Source organism: Phyllopteryx taeniolatus, chromosome 7 (genome assembly GCF_024500385.1).
Source record: "Phyllopteryx taeniolatus isolate TA_2022b chromosome 7, UOR_Ptae_1.2, whole genome shotgun sequence".
Lineage (NCBI taxonomy): Eukaryota > Metazoa > Chordata > Actinopteri > Syngnathiformes > Syngnathidae > Phyllopteryx > Phyllopteryx taeniolatus.
In genome coordinates this window covers 5,049,564-5,066,093 of record NC_084508.1, presented here as the reverse complement: position 1 = coordinate 5,066,093, position 16,530 = coordinate 5,049,564, and the positions used below count along the sequence as shown (strand labels likewise).

At 48.9% G+C, this 16,530-nt stretch overlaps 2 protein-coding genes across 3 annotated transcripts; one reads left to right on the top strand and one right to left on the bottom strand.

Annotated features, from left to right (window-relative positions):
- Positions 1-505: 505 nt before the first annotated feature.
- Positions 506-2,123, bottom strand: fam174c (family with sequence similarity 174 member C). 2 transcript variants are annotated; one of them, XM_061780782.1, is made up of 3 exons: positions 1,873-2,123; positions 1,188-1,316; positions 506-1,113 (listed from the first exon to the last, which is right to left on the bottom strand). In XM_061780782.1, the coding sequence occupies exons 1-3, from the start codon at positions 2,121-2,123 to the stop codon at positions 1,110-1,112; spliced, it is 384 nt and encodes a 127-aa protein (XP_061636766.1). In that variant the 3' UTR covers positions 506-1,109. The 2 variants fall into 2 exon arrangements, with proteins under 2 accessions (XP_061636766.1, XP_061636765.1); XM_061780781.1 differs by having other exon boundaries at positions 506-1,316.
- Positions 2,124-2,977: 854 nt separating this feature from the next.
- Positions 2,978-15,850, top strand: si:ch73-60h1.1 (calcium/calmodulin-dependent protein kinase type IV). The gene is made up of 11 exons (XM_061780780.1): positions 2,978-3,113; positions 3,911-3,989; positions 4,111-4,173; positions 4,244-4,326; positions 4,402-4,474; positions 9,096-9,186; positions 9,263-9,337; positions 11,800-11,875; positions 11,942-12,068; positions 12,959-13,111; positions 13,455-15,850. Exons 1-11 carry the CDS (start codon positions 3,007-3,009, stop codon positions 13,890-13,892), a joined length of 1,365 nt encoding a protein of 454 aa, XP_061636764.1. The 5' UTR covers positions 2,978-3,006; the 3' UTR covers positions 13,893-15,850.
- The last annotated feature ends 680 nt before the right edge of the window (positions 15,851-16,530 follow it).

The following is a 16,530-nucleotide window of genomic DNA, read 5'->3' as shown; positions in this document are numbered from 1 at the left end:
CCAGTTGTTTTCATTTGAAAGGTTGTATTCTTGCCATCCTAATTGTGCTTTTCATTTGAAAGGGAGCATTTGTGTAATTCGAATGGCAGCTTTCTATATGAAGGCGGGGCTTGTCAGTTTCTCTGTCAATCAAGGTAAAAATGGCAGCTGGCATATGTGTGTTGTTTTGAAAAATCATTTTAGGAATCCGACCGTTCCGGTGTTTGTCGATACGCGACGTGCGATCGGGCTGGTGTCCGCTCGTAAAAAAAAAACACCATTTGCATATCGTTCGATCAATAACGAATGCTGTTATTGCTCGGGTATGAACGGATAGGAGTTTGTCAACGTGTCACAATTGTGTCTTTACAGTTCCTACCATCGTGTAACGGCTTGAATGATTAGTTGGGATCATTTGCAGAGTTTGAAGCACAAATTGTGCAACTCGCAGCATTTTTAGACACCATTTGCGCTGTCAATCAGAATTGCCTCAAATTTGAACTCAGAGGAAAACCAAGGCTACGACAAGAATTATTTTTTTTTAATATACAAGTGTCTCTACCATTATTAAGCAAATATGAAAATGATCCACACATAAAATATGAATCTTCTAGACACTGCCAAACTGTCTAAACGTGTTATTATTGATAAACATGACATCTGTGGTCTACAAATATGAAAAAGGAAAAAAAAAAAGAATGTTGAAGAATACAAAGGTATCCTTTTAATTGACATTAACATTTTGGTCCAAATGACACCTGCTGCTTTAATGTCAGTATTACACCCGTCACCATGAACCCTCCCCCCAGTAAAAAAAAAAAAAAAAAAAAAAAGTGAAATAAAAATACGTAGTCCACATTAGCCATAATGCTCGTCACCGAGACGGGCAAATGTGGTTAGACCGATCACGAGCTGTGACAGTCCGCCGGTTCCGGCTCCTCTTTGGAAAAACAACAGCAGCAAAAAAATGAAAAAAGTTAAAGACATACAAAATAAAACTAATTTAGAAAATAAATTAAAACAATTGCAAAAATTACAATAGAACACAAAAAAAAAACAATGAAAATAAAGGAAAGAAAAGTGATGGTGACCAAAAAGTCGTCCGCCGTCAATCATCTTCGCCGCCGCACTCATCTGAACACACACGTGGTTTGGGGTCAAAGGTCAGAGTGATGTGGGCCGTGCGGCGTCATGATGTGACCTCTGACCTGCGGAGGGAGCGAGCTTCGTAGAGCGTGTCGTCGTCGTCGTCGCTGGCGGCGGCCGCCGTCAGCTCCACGGCGTCCTCGGAGTGAGCCAGCACGCCGTACTTCTTCCTGTGGGACGGCTTCTTCACGCTACACATCGCAAGAAGAAACAAGTCAACCTCATGTATGTTTCGTTGGTTTCTCTTTCTACAGTTATGACATAAATACCACAATAATGGCTCTGTTACAGCAGCTGCGTCAGGAGGAAGGGGGCCAAAATCGCTGCCGACTATTGAGAGAAGCTTGTGGAAGATCCAAAATGTTTGACGCGAGCGAGTCAGACAGTTTCAAGGCAAAGGTGTCATGACGACAAATGAAATGTATGAAAAATTCACACACTGAAAAAAGGCTTGAAAATGAAAACAAATCCTTCTTTCATGATTCCGTCGTTAAGCAAAAGAGCTCAACTTGGCGCTCCTCGCCTCACACCTGCCCAAACATTTTGGTCAACATTTAGGGAATTCTCAATATTTTCGTAAAGAGTGAACATTTGAGGAAACATTTCAGGGAATATTTGATAAATATTTGAATGAGCATGAAGTAAATAATTCTATTTGGGGGACTTTTTGGAGAGCATGTGGCCACAAGCCATGCTTGCAGTGTTAGTGTTGCTCTCTCTCTCTCTCTCACTCACTCACTCACTCACCGCACGGCCCTGACGAGGAAGTAGAGAAGTCCAAAGGCGCTGATGGCGACGAGCACGTACAAAGCTCGCTGGACCATGGCCGAGTCAACCGAGAAGCCCCTCATCACTTCCGGTCCGCCACCGCCGCCGCTGCTGCCGCCGCTGCTGTTTCTCCAGGCGGTGCCGCTCGGTTCCGTCGCCACAACCGCGAGCGTCCGGCACAGCGGAACAAGAAAAAGCACAAGAAGCGCAACAAGCGCGTACGCCGCCATTAAAAAAAAAGGAGCAAAGCAAAGGAAAGACCTCGAAGTCGTTGAAGAACTCGAAGAGAGCGCTCAAGTCTCGTTCGGAACGCGACCAGCCACTTTGTTGACAAAGTACACGTCACGCCGACCAGGAAATGGAGTGACGCGACGTGAGCGTGGCGTCACCGCGCCCGTACGTCGGCTGGAATTGTGTTGACGGGCGCGCCCCTCTGTGGACGCCTGGGGAACTACAGCGGGGAACCGCCTCTCGACTGGGAATCGATCCAACAAGAACACTCAATGAAAACAAGAACGAGCTCTCAAGCGAGACAAATGGGAACCGGAAGGAGTTCGCCAAGAGGCGGAAGTGAGCGTTTTGTGGGCTCAGCTGTGAGTGACAGCTCGAGCGTCCATTGGCGAGGTTTGGATTGGCCCGAGTGCTGCCGGGGGCGGGGTGGGGAGATTATCGCCGCCGCCGCAGCAGCAGCAGCAGCCGCCGCTACATCACACACAGCGCACCGGACCCCGTCCGAAGAACACGGCTGCGCCATTTGGACCGTCCGCGCTTGTGTCCGGAGGAACCACCATCACCACCACCGAAAAACGGACACCGGTGCGGAGGCAGGTCTGCCGCGACGAGGACGATGGCCCGAACGGAGCCGGCGTCCGACCCGTTGTAGGCCCGATGGAAGCTGAGCAGGTTCCGAGTTCTGGTATCGGTGTGGAGTAAAAAAATAAAAAAAAAATAAAAAAAGAAATAAAAAAAAAAAAAAAGAAAGAAAGAAAACAGGTCCGTGTCGGTTGTGCGTTTTGAGGCGGGATTAACAGCAACCCCGCCCGCCTCTCCATCCCTCTAATCTGGTTCTGGTTCTGCCCCATCTGGACTCGGAACACGCTGCCTGCGCTCAAGATGCCGACGTCCCGGCCCGGTTCGGAGACGGCGGACTTCTGGGTGGACGGCTCGCGCAGGGACGGCACCGTGGAGGAGTTCTACACGCTCGGCTCCGAATTGGGCAGGTCGGTCCGGACATACGCACGCGCACACGCGCACGGCAAAATCAAGTATTTTCATGGCGGCGGGGCGTTCAGGGAGGCTCGGAGTTCTCAGATATCGTGTTCACGTCTTCACAAACAACATCAACATTAACAACATTGTTACACATCAGGCAGTGTCCTGATGTGTAAAAATATTATTTTTATTATCACTTGAAAGAATACCTTTTTTTTGTTGTTGTTCAGAGTAATTTTTCCTCTGCTTTTTGAAATATTTTGTTTTCATTTGAGTTTTTTTTCAGAAAAAAACACAATTTAAAAAACTGTAGAAAAATTATTCAGAAAAACTGAAAAAAAACAATTAAGAAAATATTCCCCCACCCTCCAAAAAAACAAAAAACAAACCCAAAAAGAAATGACTGAGAAATTAGTCACGTGTTTAAAGTTGACATCGACAAAAATGGGGAAAGAACAACGTGACAGCGTCATGTCGCGTTGTTGTCATGACGATGGCCAGGAGTCCACCTGGATGAAGCAGCAGAGCATCATGGGTAATGTAGTCACCTAAGCGACACGCAGCAAAACAAAATCTTTTTTATGTATTTATTTTGTTTTGAGCGGCACAAACACTCCCTGGAAACAAAAGCACGATGTCTCAAATGTGTTGGCACGCCGTTGACGCTAAGCCTGTTAGCAGGTGTGCTGTTGCCATGGAGACCAGGCAGACCTGCATGTACATGATCTGTTTCCCCCATCTGGCGCACCCACAAACACACACACGCACACACACACTGTGCTAGCAGGGTGTTATGTGTTTTCAGAGGCGCGACGTCTGTGGTGTATCGCTGTGAAGAGAAAGAGAAGAAGAAGTCTTACGCCGTCAAAGTTCTCAAGAAAACGGTCAGGGTTGCCACGATGATGACGTCATCACCTCGCACCGTCACATCAGCCTCACGAGCTAGCCTAGCCCCGGGCTAACTAGCGTGACTTTCGTAAGTTTGTTTGTTTTCTCGGGCCGCAGATCGACAAGAAGATCGTCCGTACGGAGATCGGCGTCCTGTTGCGTCTTTCGCACCCGAACATCGTAAGTGCGATGATGTCACTTCTTACCGCCGCCGTGGCCGAGCAGCGCCCACTTCCTGTCTGCTCCTCAGATCCAGCTGAAGGAGATCTTCGAGACGGACACGGACATCGCGCTTATTCTGGAGCTGGTGACGGGAGGAGAGCTCTTTGACAGGTGTCGTCACCGCGTGACCTTTCTTGCGACGCGTAGCGTGACGTGTCACGTCACGTGACCGGCGCTGTGTTTCAGGATCGTGGAGCGCGGCTACTACAGCGAGAGAGACGCCGCCCACGTCATCAAACAGATCCTGGAAGCCGTGGCGGTAAGACGTCGAATAAGCCGAATAATTCAATCACAAAAAAAGACCAAGCAAAATAGCTACATAATAGCCCGTTGAGATAAGTTGGCGCAACGGCGGCGAGCGATGAGGAAGGAGCCTGTAAACGATGTCAAAGGTTCAAAGTTTGCGAGATCGAATGCGACGTGTCGACGACGAGGCAGAAGCGGAGGACCGTGAGCGCTATATCGTTAGCTCATTTCAGGTAGCCTCATGCCGCTAGCTCCCCCAAGTGGTCAAGGATGGACACAGCCACCGGCGCACTTTCAATGGCTTTCGTCAACACAATGAACACGTAATAATAAGCGCATTCGTACACGGGCAACTGGCGACATGCAAGACCGACCAACTCGACTTTCGTTCGTTGACACACACGTCAGTCACCAGGCTAGACCACTTTTAGAGCCAGACACACTCAAAGTCACAGATATCGTGAAAAACGTGAGGATGGCGACCCCAAGAGGACAGAAATAATGCCTGCAGCTCTCACATGTGGGATTGTTATTCGATGGAGTCGTCCTTCGCCGCTCACTTTTTGCGGATTCAGCGCATCGCGGATTACGTCTATAGGTTAGCGTAGTGCACTTGCCTGCACGTCTCTGATACAGTTAGCTTTATTGGCTAAAGGACTTAAATGTGGCAGCAGTGACTCGCAGAAGGTTCAACAGGCCTCTTTTTCTTCGCAGAAAAGGAAACCTTAATGAGTAATCTCAACTCGTACATGCACATTTGGTAAGTCACCAAATTGCTTGAGGATACAAAGAAAAGGGCCAGAAAGGCTCACAGTCAAGAGTTTTACGAACTCGACGAATAGGAACAAAAGCAAGTAAAGAGCAACATCTAGCTTGATATTTCTACAACTACAGTACTGTGGTTAAAAACATCAGCACAATGAATTCTGGGTTTCCAAAATGCTTTTCACTGACTACATTGCCACGACCGTCAGTCAGTGTGAGGAACGCTGCCAATGCTTAAGGCGGGAAACATCTCCACGGTCCGTCGTTCGGGTCACTCGAGCAGGCCGTGCTAAGTAGACGTGCTTGTGTCGTGTGTGTGGATGGCGACCTCAAGTGCGCAAATAAAATACCTGCACCTCCCATAACGGCATTGACTTGCACGTGAAGCTTATCAATGTTTCTAACAGAATCTAATCAATAATTGGTGGCTACTTTGCAATTTCATTATTGTGAGAGTTGGAACGTAACCGTGCGAAAATCGAGCCTTGACTGTAATGTCGAATCCATCCCTTCGCCCATAAAGGAGCGGTAAAATACTCGATTCTAAAAACATTTGACAGCTGTCGCTTACGAAAAGAGTTAGCGACATTTAGCATCAGGATTTGGTAACCCCAAAAAACAGGGAGCGTCTGCGCTAAACTCGGCGAACCACTTGAGAGTCCTCCACAAGCTGCCAGCCGCTCACGTGAGCCACGGTGTTTGCGTGTTGTCGTCGTGGAGTTGTCGTGTGCGCATGCTCCTTGCTGTTGTGTACTTTTCCTGTGCTTATTGTTATTGTGTAGTTGTTACGTGCGTGTTGCTGTCGTGCAGTTGTGGCATCAAGTGTTGTTATGTAACACCATCTTACATCCAGCTGCTCAACAGATTAACATCACGCAGGATTAAAGTCATGCACACACACACACACACACACACACTAAACATGACCTAGATTCCGCCGTGTGTGCGTGTCGGGATTAGCACTATTGACATGCATCACGCCATCAAATCAATCAATCACTGCGAAATCTTCGGCTCCTTTTTAAAAGAGGTGAAACAAAACGCTTGTTGTCGGGCATCAGGCTTTGAAGAGAAACATTCTCGAAGTCAGTCAATCCGAATCAGGATCGGAATCATCTTTTATGTCCAAAAACACACACGGAAGTTGGAGCCGCTCCAGTACGACAACAGACGGCCATTGGACAGAAAATACTTTGGAGTAGGGTTGGGCATCGTTTGAATTTGAGCGATTCCGCGCCCGATTCCGGTTCCTCGTTTAGATTCCGGTTCCGATTCTTTTAGGGGGCTGCTCGGTTTAAATAAAGGGTGTCCAAATTATGAACACCCATTTTCTTAGCAGCCCCCAGCATAGACTAAAATGAACATTTGACTCAGGGTTCTTTCGAACCAGCATCAATATCAAAGCTGGGAATGTGTGTGGAACTAACCCAATTGACTTAATATTCAATAGTTCATGTTTCATCGAAAAGTTCAATATAGCATTGTTGAAATAGTTATTTGGGACTGTTTTATCACGTCAAATAGTTGATATGTGCAAGTTGTAACGTGACTTCCTGTTTTAAGCATGACGCCTTTTTATTTTGAAGGGTACGCGGCATTTGGGCACAAAAAGGAACTTCGCACGACGCCGGTGAATTTTTTAAAACGAAAGTAAACCTAGAAGGCAAGAAAAAGAGTCATGAATGGAACTAAATGCTATAAAAGGATTCCCTTCCCTAGCCACCGGAAGGTTTATGTGAACTTTGTCCCAATTCATTCCGATGTAAAGTTGCTAGTTTGACCCTTGGGGAGGTTTTAGCTCAATGTTAAGTTTTTCTTTGTCTGTGATCGGCTCTTCCGTTGGTTTGAAGACTAAAATGAACGCTAAAAACCATCAGTGCAAAAGTGCAAGCCGCCGTTGAACTTTTGAGCTGCCTCAATGTTGGCATAGACGTATTTGATTGTTTCGCTCGCCCAATTTGACTTGACTGAAGTTCGACGCAGTGAGGCGGGGGCACGGAAGGAGCACCGGAGACGAAGAAGAACACGGGGCGTCGGCTAGTTACTCGCAAACAACAAAAACCCGGAGGTACGAGAGTCAGCCGGTGTGCCAACGGCTTCCCGGCCGCAGCTGGCAGGATTCTATGCAGGCGGGGATGAGCGCTGCGTGGAGACGGGTGCGCGGCCGAGGCGATGCCGATTGCTGGGGGGAGAGAGGCGAGGTGCAAAGGAGGTACTGCGGGGCACAGATCATGACACGTTCTTCTCCGCTGTTTTTCGCCACTTTCTTCTTCGGGGTCGGCGGACTGTAGGCATCGAAACCGGGAACCGACATTTTTTTATTTTAACAATTCCGGGAGAACCGGAATGTTAGTCCTGGTTCCAGTCGATTCTCGATGCCCAACCCTACTTTTGAGACATCAAAACACAGTACAGAGAGAAGAATGAAAGGTTACTGGTGATGCGGTAATGCCGATACAATTTTGATTTAGATTTTTTTGACGCTTGTGCAAATGATGCAGAGTGCTCTAGCAATTTAGAGATTGAAATAAATAATAGAACAATAGTCTGGTACAGTGACCATTGTGCAAATGGCGCAAGAAATTAAAGCAGTTTAAAGTGACTCGCAGTGCAATAATCTGAAGCAGTGACAATCGCAAATGCAAATGGGGAAGATACTTCTCAAGCACCGACAATCCTTTCAGCAGTCTTGATTGTCCGTCGCAGTCGGAGTTTGTCCGTCTTTGTAGCAGCACCAAACCAGACTGCGATGGGAGAACACAGGACTGATTCGATGACCGCTGTGTAGAACTGCCTCAACAGCTCCCGTTGCAGGCCGTGCTTCCTCAGAAGCCGCAGGAACTACATCTTCTGCTGGGCCTTTTTGAGGACGGAGTTGATGTTGATCGCCCACTTCAGGTCCTGAGAGACTGTAATTTCCCAGGAACATGAAGGTCTCGACGGTTGACACAAGGCAGCTGGACAACGTGAGGGGCAGCTGTGGCGAAGGATGCCTCCTGAAGTCCACGATCATCTCTACAGTCTTGAGCGCGTTGAGCTCCAGGTTGCGTCGGCCGCGCCGCAGCTCCGGCCGCTCCGCTTCCTGTCGATACGCAGACTCGTCACCGTCTTTGATGAGGCCGATGACAGTGGTGTCAAACTTCAGGAGTTTGACAGTCGGGTGCGCTGAGGTGCAGTCGTTCGTGTAGAGAGAGAGAAGAGCAGCGGAGAGAGGACACATCCTTGGGGCGCACCGCGGTGCTGTTGGTGCGTGTAGATGAGGTGGCCTCCCCCAGCCTCACCTGCTGCATCCTGCCCGTCAGAAAGCTGTAAATCCACTGGCAGATGGCAGGCGAGACGCTGAGCTGGAGAAGCTCGGAGGAAAGGAGTTTGGGGATGATGGTGTCGAACGCAGAGCTGAAGTCTACAAACAGGATCCTCGTGTAGGTCTTCGCGCCGTCGAGGTGTTCTAGGATGAAGGGAAGTCCCATGTTGACTGCGTCATCCGCGGACCTGTTTGCTCGGTAGGCAAACTGCAGGGGGTCCAGCGGGGCACCCGTGACGCTCTTGAGGTGGTCCAGTAGGAGGCGTTCAAAGGGCTTGGTGACCACAGATGTAATCCTAAGTAACTTCTGTGTCTTGTGCATTACAACAACAGAGCCAGCGCTTGACTATGACATTTAAAATCATAACCGTGTCAGAGATGTGCAGCTGAGTAACTGCACTACACGGACATTTCCCAAAAAACATCCACGATCCACTGAATGCGCAATAAGTCAATGGCGTTACGGTATTCAGCTTTCGATTTGTTAAGATGGTGCACTAACGCGCTCAAAATGTGTGTCAGCATGTTCTAACAGTGTGCGCGTGTGTGTGTGCGTGTGTGTCAGTATCTACACGAGAACGGCGTCGTGCATCGTGATCTGAAACCCGAGAATTTACTCTACGCCGACCTCTCGCTCGATGCGCCGCTCAAGATTGGTGAGTGGCACCTTCGGTGTAGCAACCACACGCACACACATGCGATGTCAACAGTGTGTGTGTCTGTGTTTTCCAGCTGACTTTGGTCTTTCCAAAATAATCGATGATCAGGTGACCATGAAAACGGTGTGCGGGACGCCAGGTTACTGTGGTGAGTCAGCGCACATGCTACGTGGCGCGCCGCGCAGACCGCGCTCACATGCTGTACGTGCATACGAGGGCTGCACGACATTGGAAACGAATGACATCGCGATTTGAAATAATACAGGATCGGTGTCGGGAAAAGTGCAAGTCAAGTAACAGTCCCTCGTTGTCGACATCTATAGATTGGTCAACCTGCAGGGCGTACCACGGTGCTGTATTAATCCTCCCCGACAATCGTGTCTCCATATCTTGGGCTATTTCCTCGATGCGCCGAGTTACGCCGCTCGCCGACAGAGGCGCCTGTGCTTCCTTTTTAACGGCCGCCTCTCTGAGAACGTCACGGCAAATGTCTTTCGTGGAGGGCGAAGATCAATTGTTCACCAACGGCGAAGGGCTTTTTAGCCTTGGCAACACGTACGATGCCGTCAGCGCGTTTGCATTCACTGATGTGGTGGCCCTCACTAATTTATCTCTTTCAAAGTACTCCTTTTCCGTCAATCCAGGGTGCTTGGTCTCCATGTGGCGAAGCGGTTTTGAAGGCTTCATTGCCTCGTTAGAGAGCCGTTCTCCGCATATTACGTGTGTGTGAAAGCCATATTTCAAGTCGGACTCCTGGTATTGTGTGTCGAAAAGAAAGTTTCTAAAGACGTTTGTTTCGTACTCAGTCCCTCATCTTAGGGAGACCGGTTACATTTTGGTGCTCAAGTGACCGAGAATCCGGTCATTTTTCAAAATAAAAGCGCGTTCAGACTCAGATCATACATAAAACGGAAAGAATTCGTTCTTTCTCGCCCGGTCCATTTTTCCAAGCGGTAGAAGTGTGACTTGCTGGATACCGGAGCGGGCGTGTTTCAGTGCGTTCAGCGGACACGCCCGCGCCCGCAGCAATTGGGCAGCGGAGACAAGTGAACTTAAAATGCTGTTTTTAAACGGTGATTTCATTTATGAAGGAAATAGAACCCCGTGTGCAAAAGTAAATACCCCCCTTGTTAAATCATGAAATAATGAATTGTGGCTAATCACAATTTTGGGTTAATTTTCACTGATGACACCCAAGCCTGATTACCTCCACACCTCTTCAATCAAGAAATCACGAAACAGAACCTGTCGGACAAAAGATCGAAAAAAAGCTGCAACATAATGTCACGATCTAAAGAAATTTCAGAAACAGTCGAGAAATAAAGCGCTTGACATCTATCAGTCTGGAAAGGGTCGCAAAAGCCATTGGGAAAGCTTTCGGATTCCAGCGAACCGTAGGGAGAGCCATTGTCCTCACATGGAGGAAACATGGAAGAGTGGTGAACCTTCCCAGGAGTGGCCGGCCTCCAAAGATTACCCCGAGAGAACAGCAAGGACTCATCCGGGAGGCCACAAGGGAACTCAGGACAACTTGGAAAGAACTGCAGGTTCATGACACAACAATAAGGAAGAGACTGGGCAAAAATGATATCCATAGAAGAGTTCCAAGGCCAAAACTACTGCTGACCAAAAAGAACAAAGGCTTGTCTTACTTTTGCACAAAAAAAACCAAAAAACATCTAAATGATTCCCAAGACTTTTGGGAGAATGTTATATGCACTGACGAGATGAAAGTAAATGTAGCAGAGCATTTCAGAAAATCATACCAACCATCATACCAACAGTCAAACCTGGTGGTAGCGTGATGGTCTTGGACTGCTTTCCTACTTCAGGACCTGGACAACTTGCTGTGATTGATGGAACCATGAATTTTGCTCTTTAACAGAAAATCCTGAAGGGGAATGTTCAGACATCAGTTTGTGACCTTCAGCTGAAGCGGGATAACGATGCAAAACACACCAGTCAACACAAGTCAACTTCTGAATGGCTTAAACAAACAAAATGAAAGTTTTGGAGTGGCCTACTCAAAATCCACACTTGAATCCGATTGAAATGCAGCGGCATGACCTTAAAAAGGCCGTTCATGCTGGAAAAGCCTCCATTTTTGCTGAATTCAAACAATTCCGCCAAAATCTCTCCACAGAGATGTGAAAGAGTTATTGCCAGCCAAAGAAAATGCTTGATTTCAGTTGTTGCTGCTGAGGATGGCCCAAGCAGTTCTTAGGTTGAGGGGGCCCGTACTTTTTCACACGGGGCCAGGTAACTTTGAATCGTTTTTGTTCCTTAATCAATGAAATCACCATTTCAAAACAGCATTTTATGTTCACTTATGTCATATTTGTCTGATATTCGCATTTGTTTGATGATCTTAAACATTCAAGTGGGGAAACGATGCCAAACCAGAAGAATTTGAGAAGGGGGGCTTCTTCTACTTCTTCACGGCACTCTACAGTACGATGGGGAAGAGAGAGTACTTGTCGTAGTAGTATGAAGGAGTTGAATCTGAGTATGAAGTAGAATGTCGAGCAGATGGAGGAGCAGCTGCAGTAGTAATACGAGTACATGGAGTTGCGGTGCCTTCACGTGACGTTTGTTTGTTTGTGTTCGGAGCTCCTGAGATTCTTCGGGGGAACGCTTACGGACCGGAAGTGGACATGTGGTCGGTCGGCGTCATCCTCTACATCCTGTGAGTTCGCACGCGCGCGCACACGCACAGCGCAATCGGGCAGTGACGTGTAGCGGCTCGTTGCAGGCTGTGCGGGTTCGAGCCCTTCTTCGACGCTCGGGGGGATCAGTACATGTACACGCGCATCCTCAACTGCGACTACGAGTTTGTCTCCCCCTGGTGGGATGACGTCTCGCTCAACGCCAAGGACTTGGTTGGTGACCGCCGCCCGTGGCGTGCATCCGTCCGGCCGTCCGGCCATCCATCCGTCTGTCCATCCATCCAGCCGTCCACCCAGCATCCATCCATCCAGCCAGCCGTCTTTCCGTCCATCCATGCATCCATCTAACCGTCCGTCCATCCATCCCTCCATCTGTCCATCCATCCATCCAGCCAGTCGTCCGTCCGTCCATCCATCCATCCGTCTGTCCATCCATCCATCATCCATCCATCTAACCGTCTGTCCATCCATCCGTCTGTCCATCCATCCAGCCGTCCAACTGTCCATCCATCCAACCGTCCACCCAGCATCCATCCATCCAGCCAGTCGTCCTTCCGTCCATCCATGCATCCATCTAACAGTCCGTCATCCATCCCTCCAACTGTCCATCCATCCAGCCGTCCGTCCGTCCGTCCATCCATGCATCCACCTGTTCGTCCATCCATCCATCCATCCAACATCCGGCCAGCCATCCAGCATCCATCCATCCGTCCGTCCATCCAGCCGTCCATCCAGCCATCTGTCCGTCCATCCATGCATCCACCTGTTCGTCCATCCATCCATCCATCCATCCAACATCCGGCCAGCCATCCAGCATCCATCCATCCGTCCGTCCATCCAGCCGTCCATCCAGCCATCTGTCCGTCCATCCATGCATCCACCTGTTCGTCCATCCATCCATCCATCCATCCAACATCCGGCCAGCCATCCAGCATCCATCCATCCGTCCGTCCATCCAGCCGTCCATCCAGCCATCTGTCCGTCCATCCATGCATCCAGCTGTCCACCCACCCATCCATCCATCATGAAGCCAGTGTTAACCTGATCCAAGCGTAAGAGAAGGAGGGCAGCAAACGTGCTGTGTGCGTGCGTGCGTGTCTCAGGTGAGCAAGCTGATCGTGTTGGACCCGGGTAAGCGTCTGAGCGTGTGCCAGGCCCTGCAGCACCCGTGGGTGCTGGGCAAGGCGGTGCGCTTCTCACACATGGACACGGCGCACAGGAAGCTACAAGAGTTTAACGCCAGACGCAAACTCAAGGTGAGCCACGCTGGAAATCGTGTGACATCGTACCGTGACGCGCGGCATGTGACGTCGGTGATGTGGTGTGATGTCACGTGACAAACGACTTCACGTGACGTGGTTTGATGTCACAGGACTCATGTCACATGACGTGGCATCAGGTGACCATCACATGACATGATGACACCATATTGCGACATGCGGCATGTAATCTCACGTGACATATTGCATCATGTGACATGATGTCACGTGACCGTCACGTCACGAGACCTGTCAGGTGACCTCCTCTGACAAGTGACATGTGGCGTGACGTGACCCAGACGAGACCTAACGTGACCTTCATGTGTCCGCGCCACGACAGGCAGCCATGAAGGCGGTGGTGGCGACCAGTCGGATGCACGAGTCGTCTCGCCGTCGCACCGACAGCTGCGAGATTCCCACGTCGGGAACGTCGCGACAGAGCAGCGTGCAGCAGGACCCGCCCCCCGAGACAGCCGACCCCGCCCCCAAAGACAAGGAGGCCGCGTCCTCGGAAAAACAAAGTAGCCCCGCCCCTTCTCCAAAATCGGATGCTCCTCCCGCTGCCCCGACCAGGCCACCGTTGCGGGCCGACGCCCAGCGCCAGGGCAAATCGACGGTGGCCCCGCCCAGGCCGCCCAAAAAGAGCTGCTCGTTGGGCCGACCCGCCGCCAGGGGTCAGGCCACGCCCGCGCCGACCACGCCCCCGAGTCCAGACAGCCTGAGCAACGGCTTCGCGGCGGGGGCGGAGCCTGCCGCTGAGTCCGCCCACTGCCAGTGAGCTCCCAGTGTGCAGAGACGCTAACGTGCTAATGTGCTAACGGTTGGCAAGGTGAGCTTGTGTGGAAGGTTGTTAGCTTGTAAATGTTGACAAACAATAACAAAATCTTCCTGTAAATGTTGACAAATACTCACAAGTGACTTTTACTGACAAGTGCATGAAACATAGAAACACTGCACTAGCATGCGAGCTAATAAGCTCATGTCTGAAATGTCGTCAAGTTGTCAATCTGTTTACATTCTTTGTTTTTGAAGTCATGATAAGATGACTTTTTTAACAAAAGATTTTTTTGCCTGAAAGATTTTTGTGTTCTTGTTTGGAAGACTAACACATTAGCATTAGCAGTTAGCAAGGCAGTGCGTTAACAAGGAGCCTCGATAACAACCTTTTATGCTCGTTTGTTTGTTTGTTTGTTTGTGTCGCCTTCGAGACAGTGTTGTTTTCATCGACGATGACAAAATGCTTTTGTTGTCGACGGCGACGAGCCAAACGAGGCTCTTTGGTCACTAGATCACGACCAGACGTTGACCCGACGAAAATGTGAGCGGGCGGTCAGTCAGACGTTCAAAATGTGCGAAAGTCTCGTGTTGTTTGGATTTTTAGGCCGACGATGGGGCAGCCACGGAGGACCCGAGCCTTCGGGGTCCTCCGTGGCTCGTCACCTCCCGGTCAAGAGAAAGATCGGTGACTATGTTGGACTCACGTTGCGCAGATTTAGAAAGCGACGAACATAAAGTGTGTTAGTTTTCCTCAAGAGGTCCCGTATAGCCTAAATATTTTGCCCAGACTGTTCGTCCTTAGTTCGTGAGTTAAGTTGACATCGCCATTCCATGTTTGTAATATCTGATTGCTGGCGAAGTTTAGGCCTCGTGATAGCTACCTGAAGGCACGAACTAACATGGCCATTGGGTGCGCTATCTTAGCTGGCGACAGGATTTGTGCCTGCATTTTAGACCTGTTGCTGTTTCCCAGACGGTGGCCGACCGGTTAGCACGAGGTTGCGGATTCCAATCCGGCCTCGCCTGTGTGGAGTTTGCATGTTCTGCCGGTGCCTGCGTGGGTTTTCCCCAGGCACTCCGGTTTCCTCCCACATCCCAAAAACAGGCGTGCTAGGTTGTTTGAAGACTCTAAATTGCCTGTAGGTGTGAATGTGAGTCTGAATGGTTGTTTGTTTCTCTCTGACCTGCGATTGGCTGGCGACCAGTTCAGGGTGTCACCCGCCTCTCGCCTAAAGATAGCTGGGATAGGCTCCGGCATACCCGTGACCCTCGTGAGGAGAAGCGGTGTAGAAAATGGATGGATGCTGTTCCCCAAACAAACCCAAACAGTACAGATATTTTACAATTGTGGCCATTGCTCAGAAAGTAGCCTACAGGGTGGGGGGTAATCCCGATAACCACAAGCTCTCGTATTTTTCTTTTGTTTATTTAGGCTATTCTATTTTCTTAACATGGTAATATTTTCTCAAAATTATGACATTAAATATGAATTATGAATTAGCTCAGCGTCAACGTCCTTTCCAGTTCTGGGAAGATTTCCTGGCTGTTGCTGGGCAACGGGAATGCTCCAACACGACGTAAACAGGAAATCCACATTTGAGCAATACTGAATTCATTCAAATTCATCATTTCAAAATAAAACCAATAACACACTTCCCTCCCACAGACCAAGTCGGGGTGCATCACTTCCTGTTCCGCCTTTGTCATTTCATCAAACACGTTCATTCGTTGCTTTAGCTTTGCTTGCCTGTAATGCTAAGCTACGCTAACACAGCGTAGACGCTCGATCGGGACTCTTGAGGGGGCGGAGTCTCACCAATCACGTCGACAACTTCCTTTTTACATTCGGATGGGCGGGGCTTTGTGTAAATAGTGTTCTTGTGTTTGTTGTGTTTTCACATGATGCAGACAGGAAGTGACATCATCATCATCGGACCTCATTAAAGTTTCATCGCTCCACGTGTTTTTGACGTGTTTTATTTGTGTGGCAGTGGGCGGCCATTAGAGGTGTCCCAATTAATCAATTAATTGACAACTAGAGAATTGACAAATTCTTTAGAGACCGTGTTGTTTTCAAATTGCCTCTCAACAGTAAATACTTTCCGATTTCTCGAGTCGTCCATGAACGCAGACTGATTATCTTTGTGTCTTTTCAATCAGAATCAGAATCAGAATCATCTTTATTTGCCAATTATGTCCAAAAAAACACACGAGGAATTTGTCTCGGGTAGTTGGAGCCACTCCAGTACGACGACAGACAAAGCAGAGAACGCTTTGGAGACACAAAGACAGAAAAAAAACAGTCAATGTCAAGATAAGACACTTGCAAACGTCTGCTTTGACTTTGGAAAACAATGATCAACATTGTCTCTCGGCTGTTAGGGACCAAACCAGGAAATGAATCACAACCAATTTCTGGAAAAAGTCATAGTTTTAGCCATAACAAAGAAATATTTGCTGCCGTAGTCTGAATAATGTGAAATTGATATGTAGTTGAAGCTCAGAAGTGGTTATCGAACTAGTAGCCCTTTGAACTAGTAGCCCTTTGTTCGAATGAATCCGTAGACAAGAAGACATTTTCGCTTTGAAAAAGGTTGCGAGTACAAAATCACTCCTTCTCGTGTCACATGGTGCAATTC

Excerpts from the sequence above, each read along its gene's own strand:
- si:ch73-60h1.1 (XM_061780780.1), top strand. The coding sequence starts at position 3,007 with ATGCCGACGTCCCGGCCCGGTTCGGAGACGGCGGACTTCTGGGTGGAC. Across the intron at positions 4,327-4,401 it reads GGAGGAGAGCTCTTTGACAG|GATCGTGGAGCGCGGCTACT; the intron begins GTGTCGTCACCG and ends GCTGTGTTTCAG. Across the intron at positions 13,112-13,454 it reads ACGCCAGACGCAAACTCAAG|GCAGCCATGAAGGCGGTGGT; the intron begins GTGAGCCACGCT and ends GCGCCACGACAG.
- fam174c (XM_061780781.1), bottom strand. The coding sequence starts at position 2,123 with ATGGCGGCGTACGCGCTTGTTGCGCTTCTTGTGCTTTTTCTTGTTCCG. Across the intron at positions 1,317-1,872 it reads TTCCTCGTCAGGGCCGTGCG|CGTGAAGAAGCCGTCCCACA; the intron begins GTGAGTGAGTGA and ends TGCGATGTGTAG.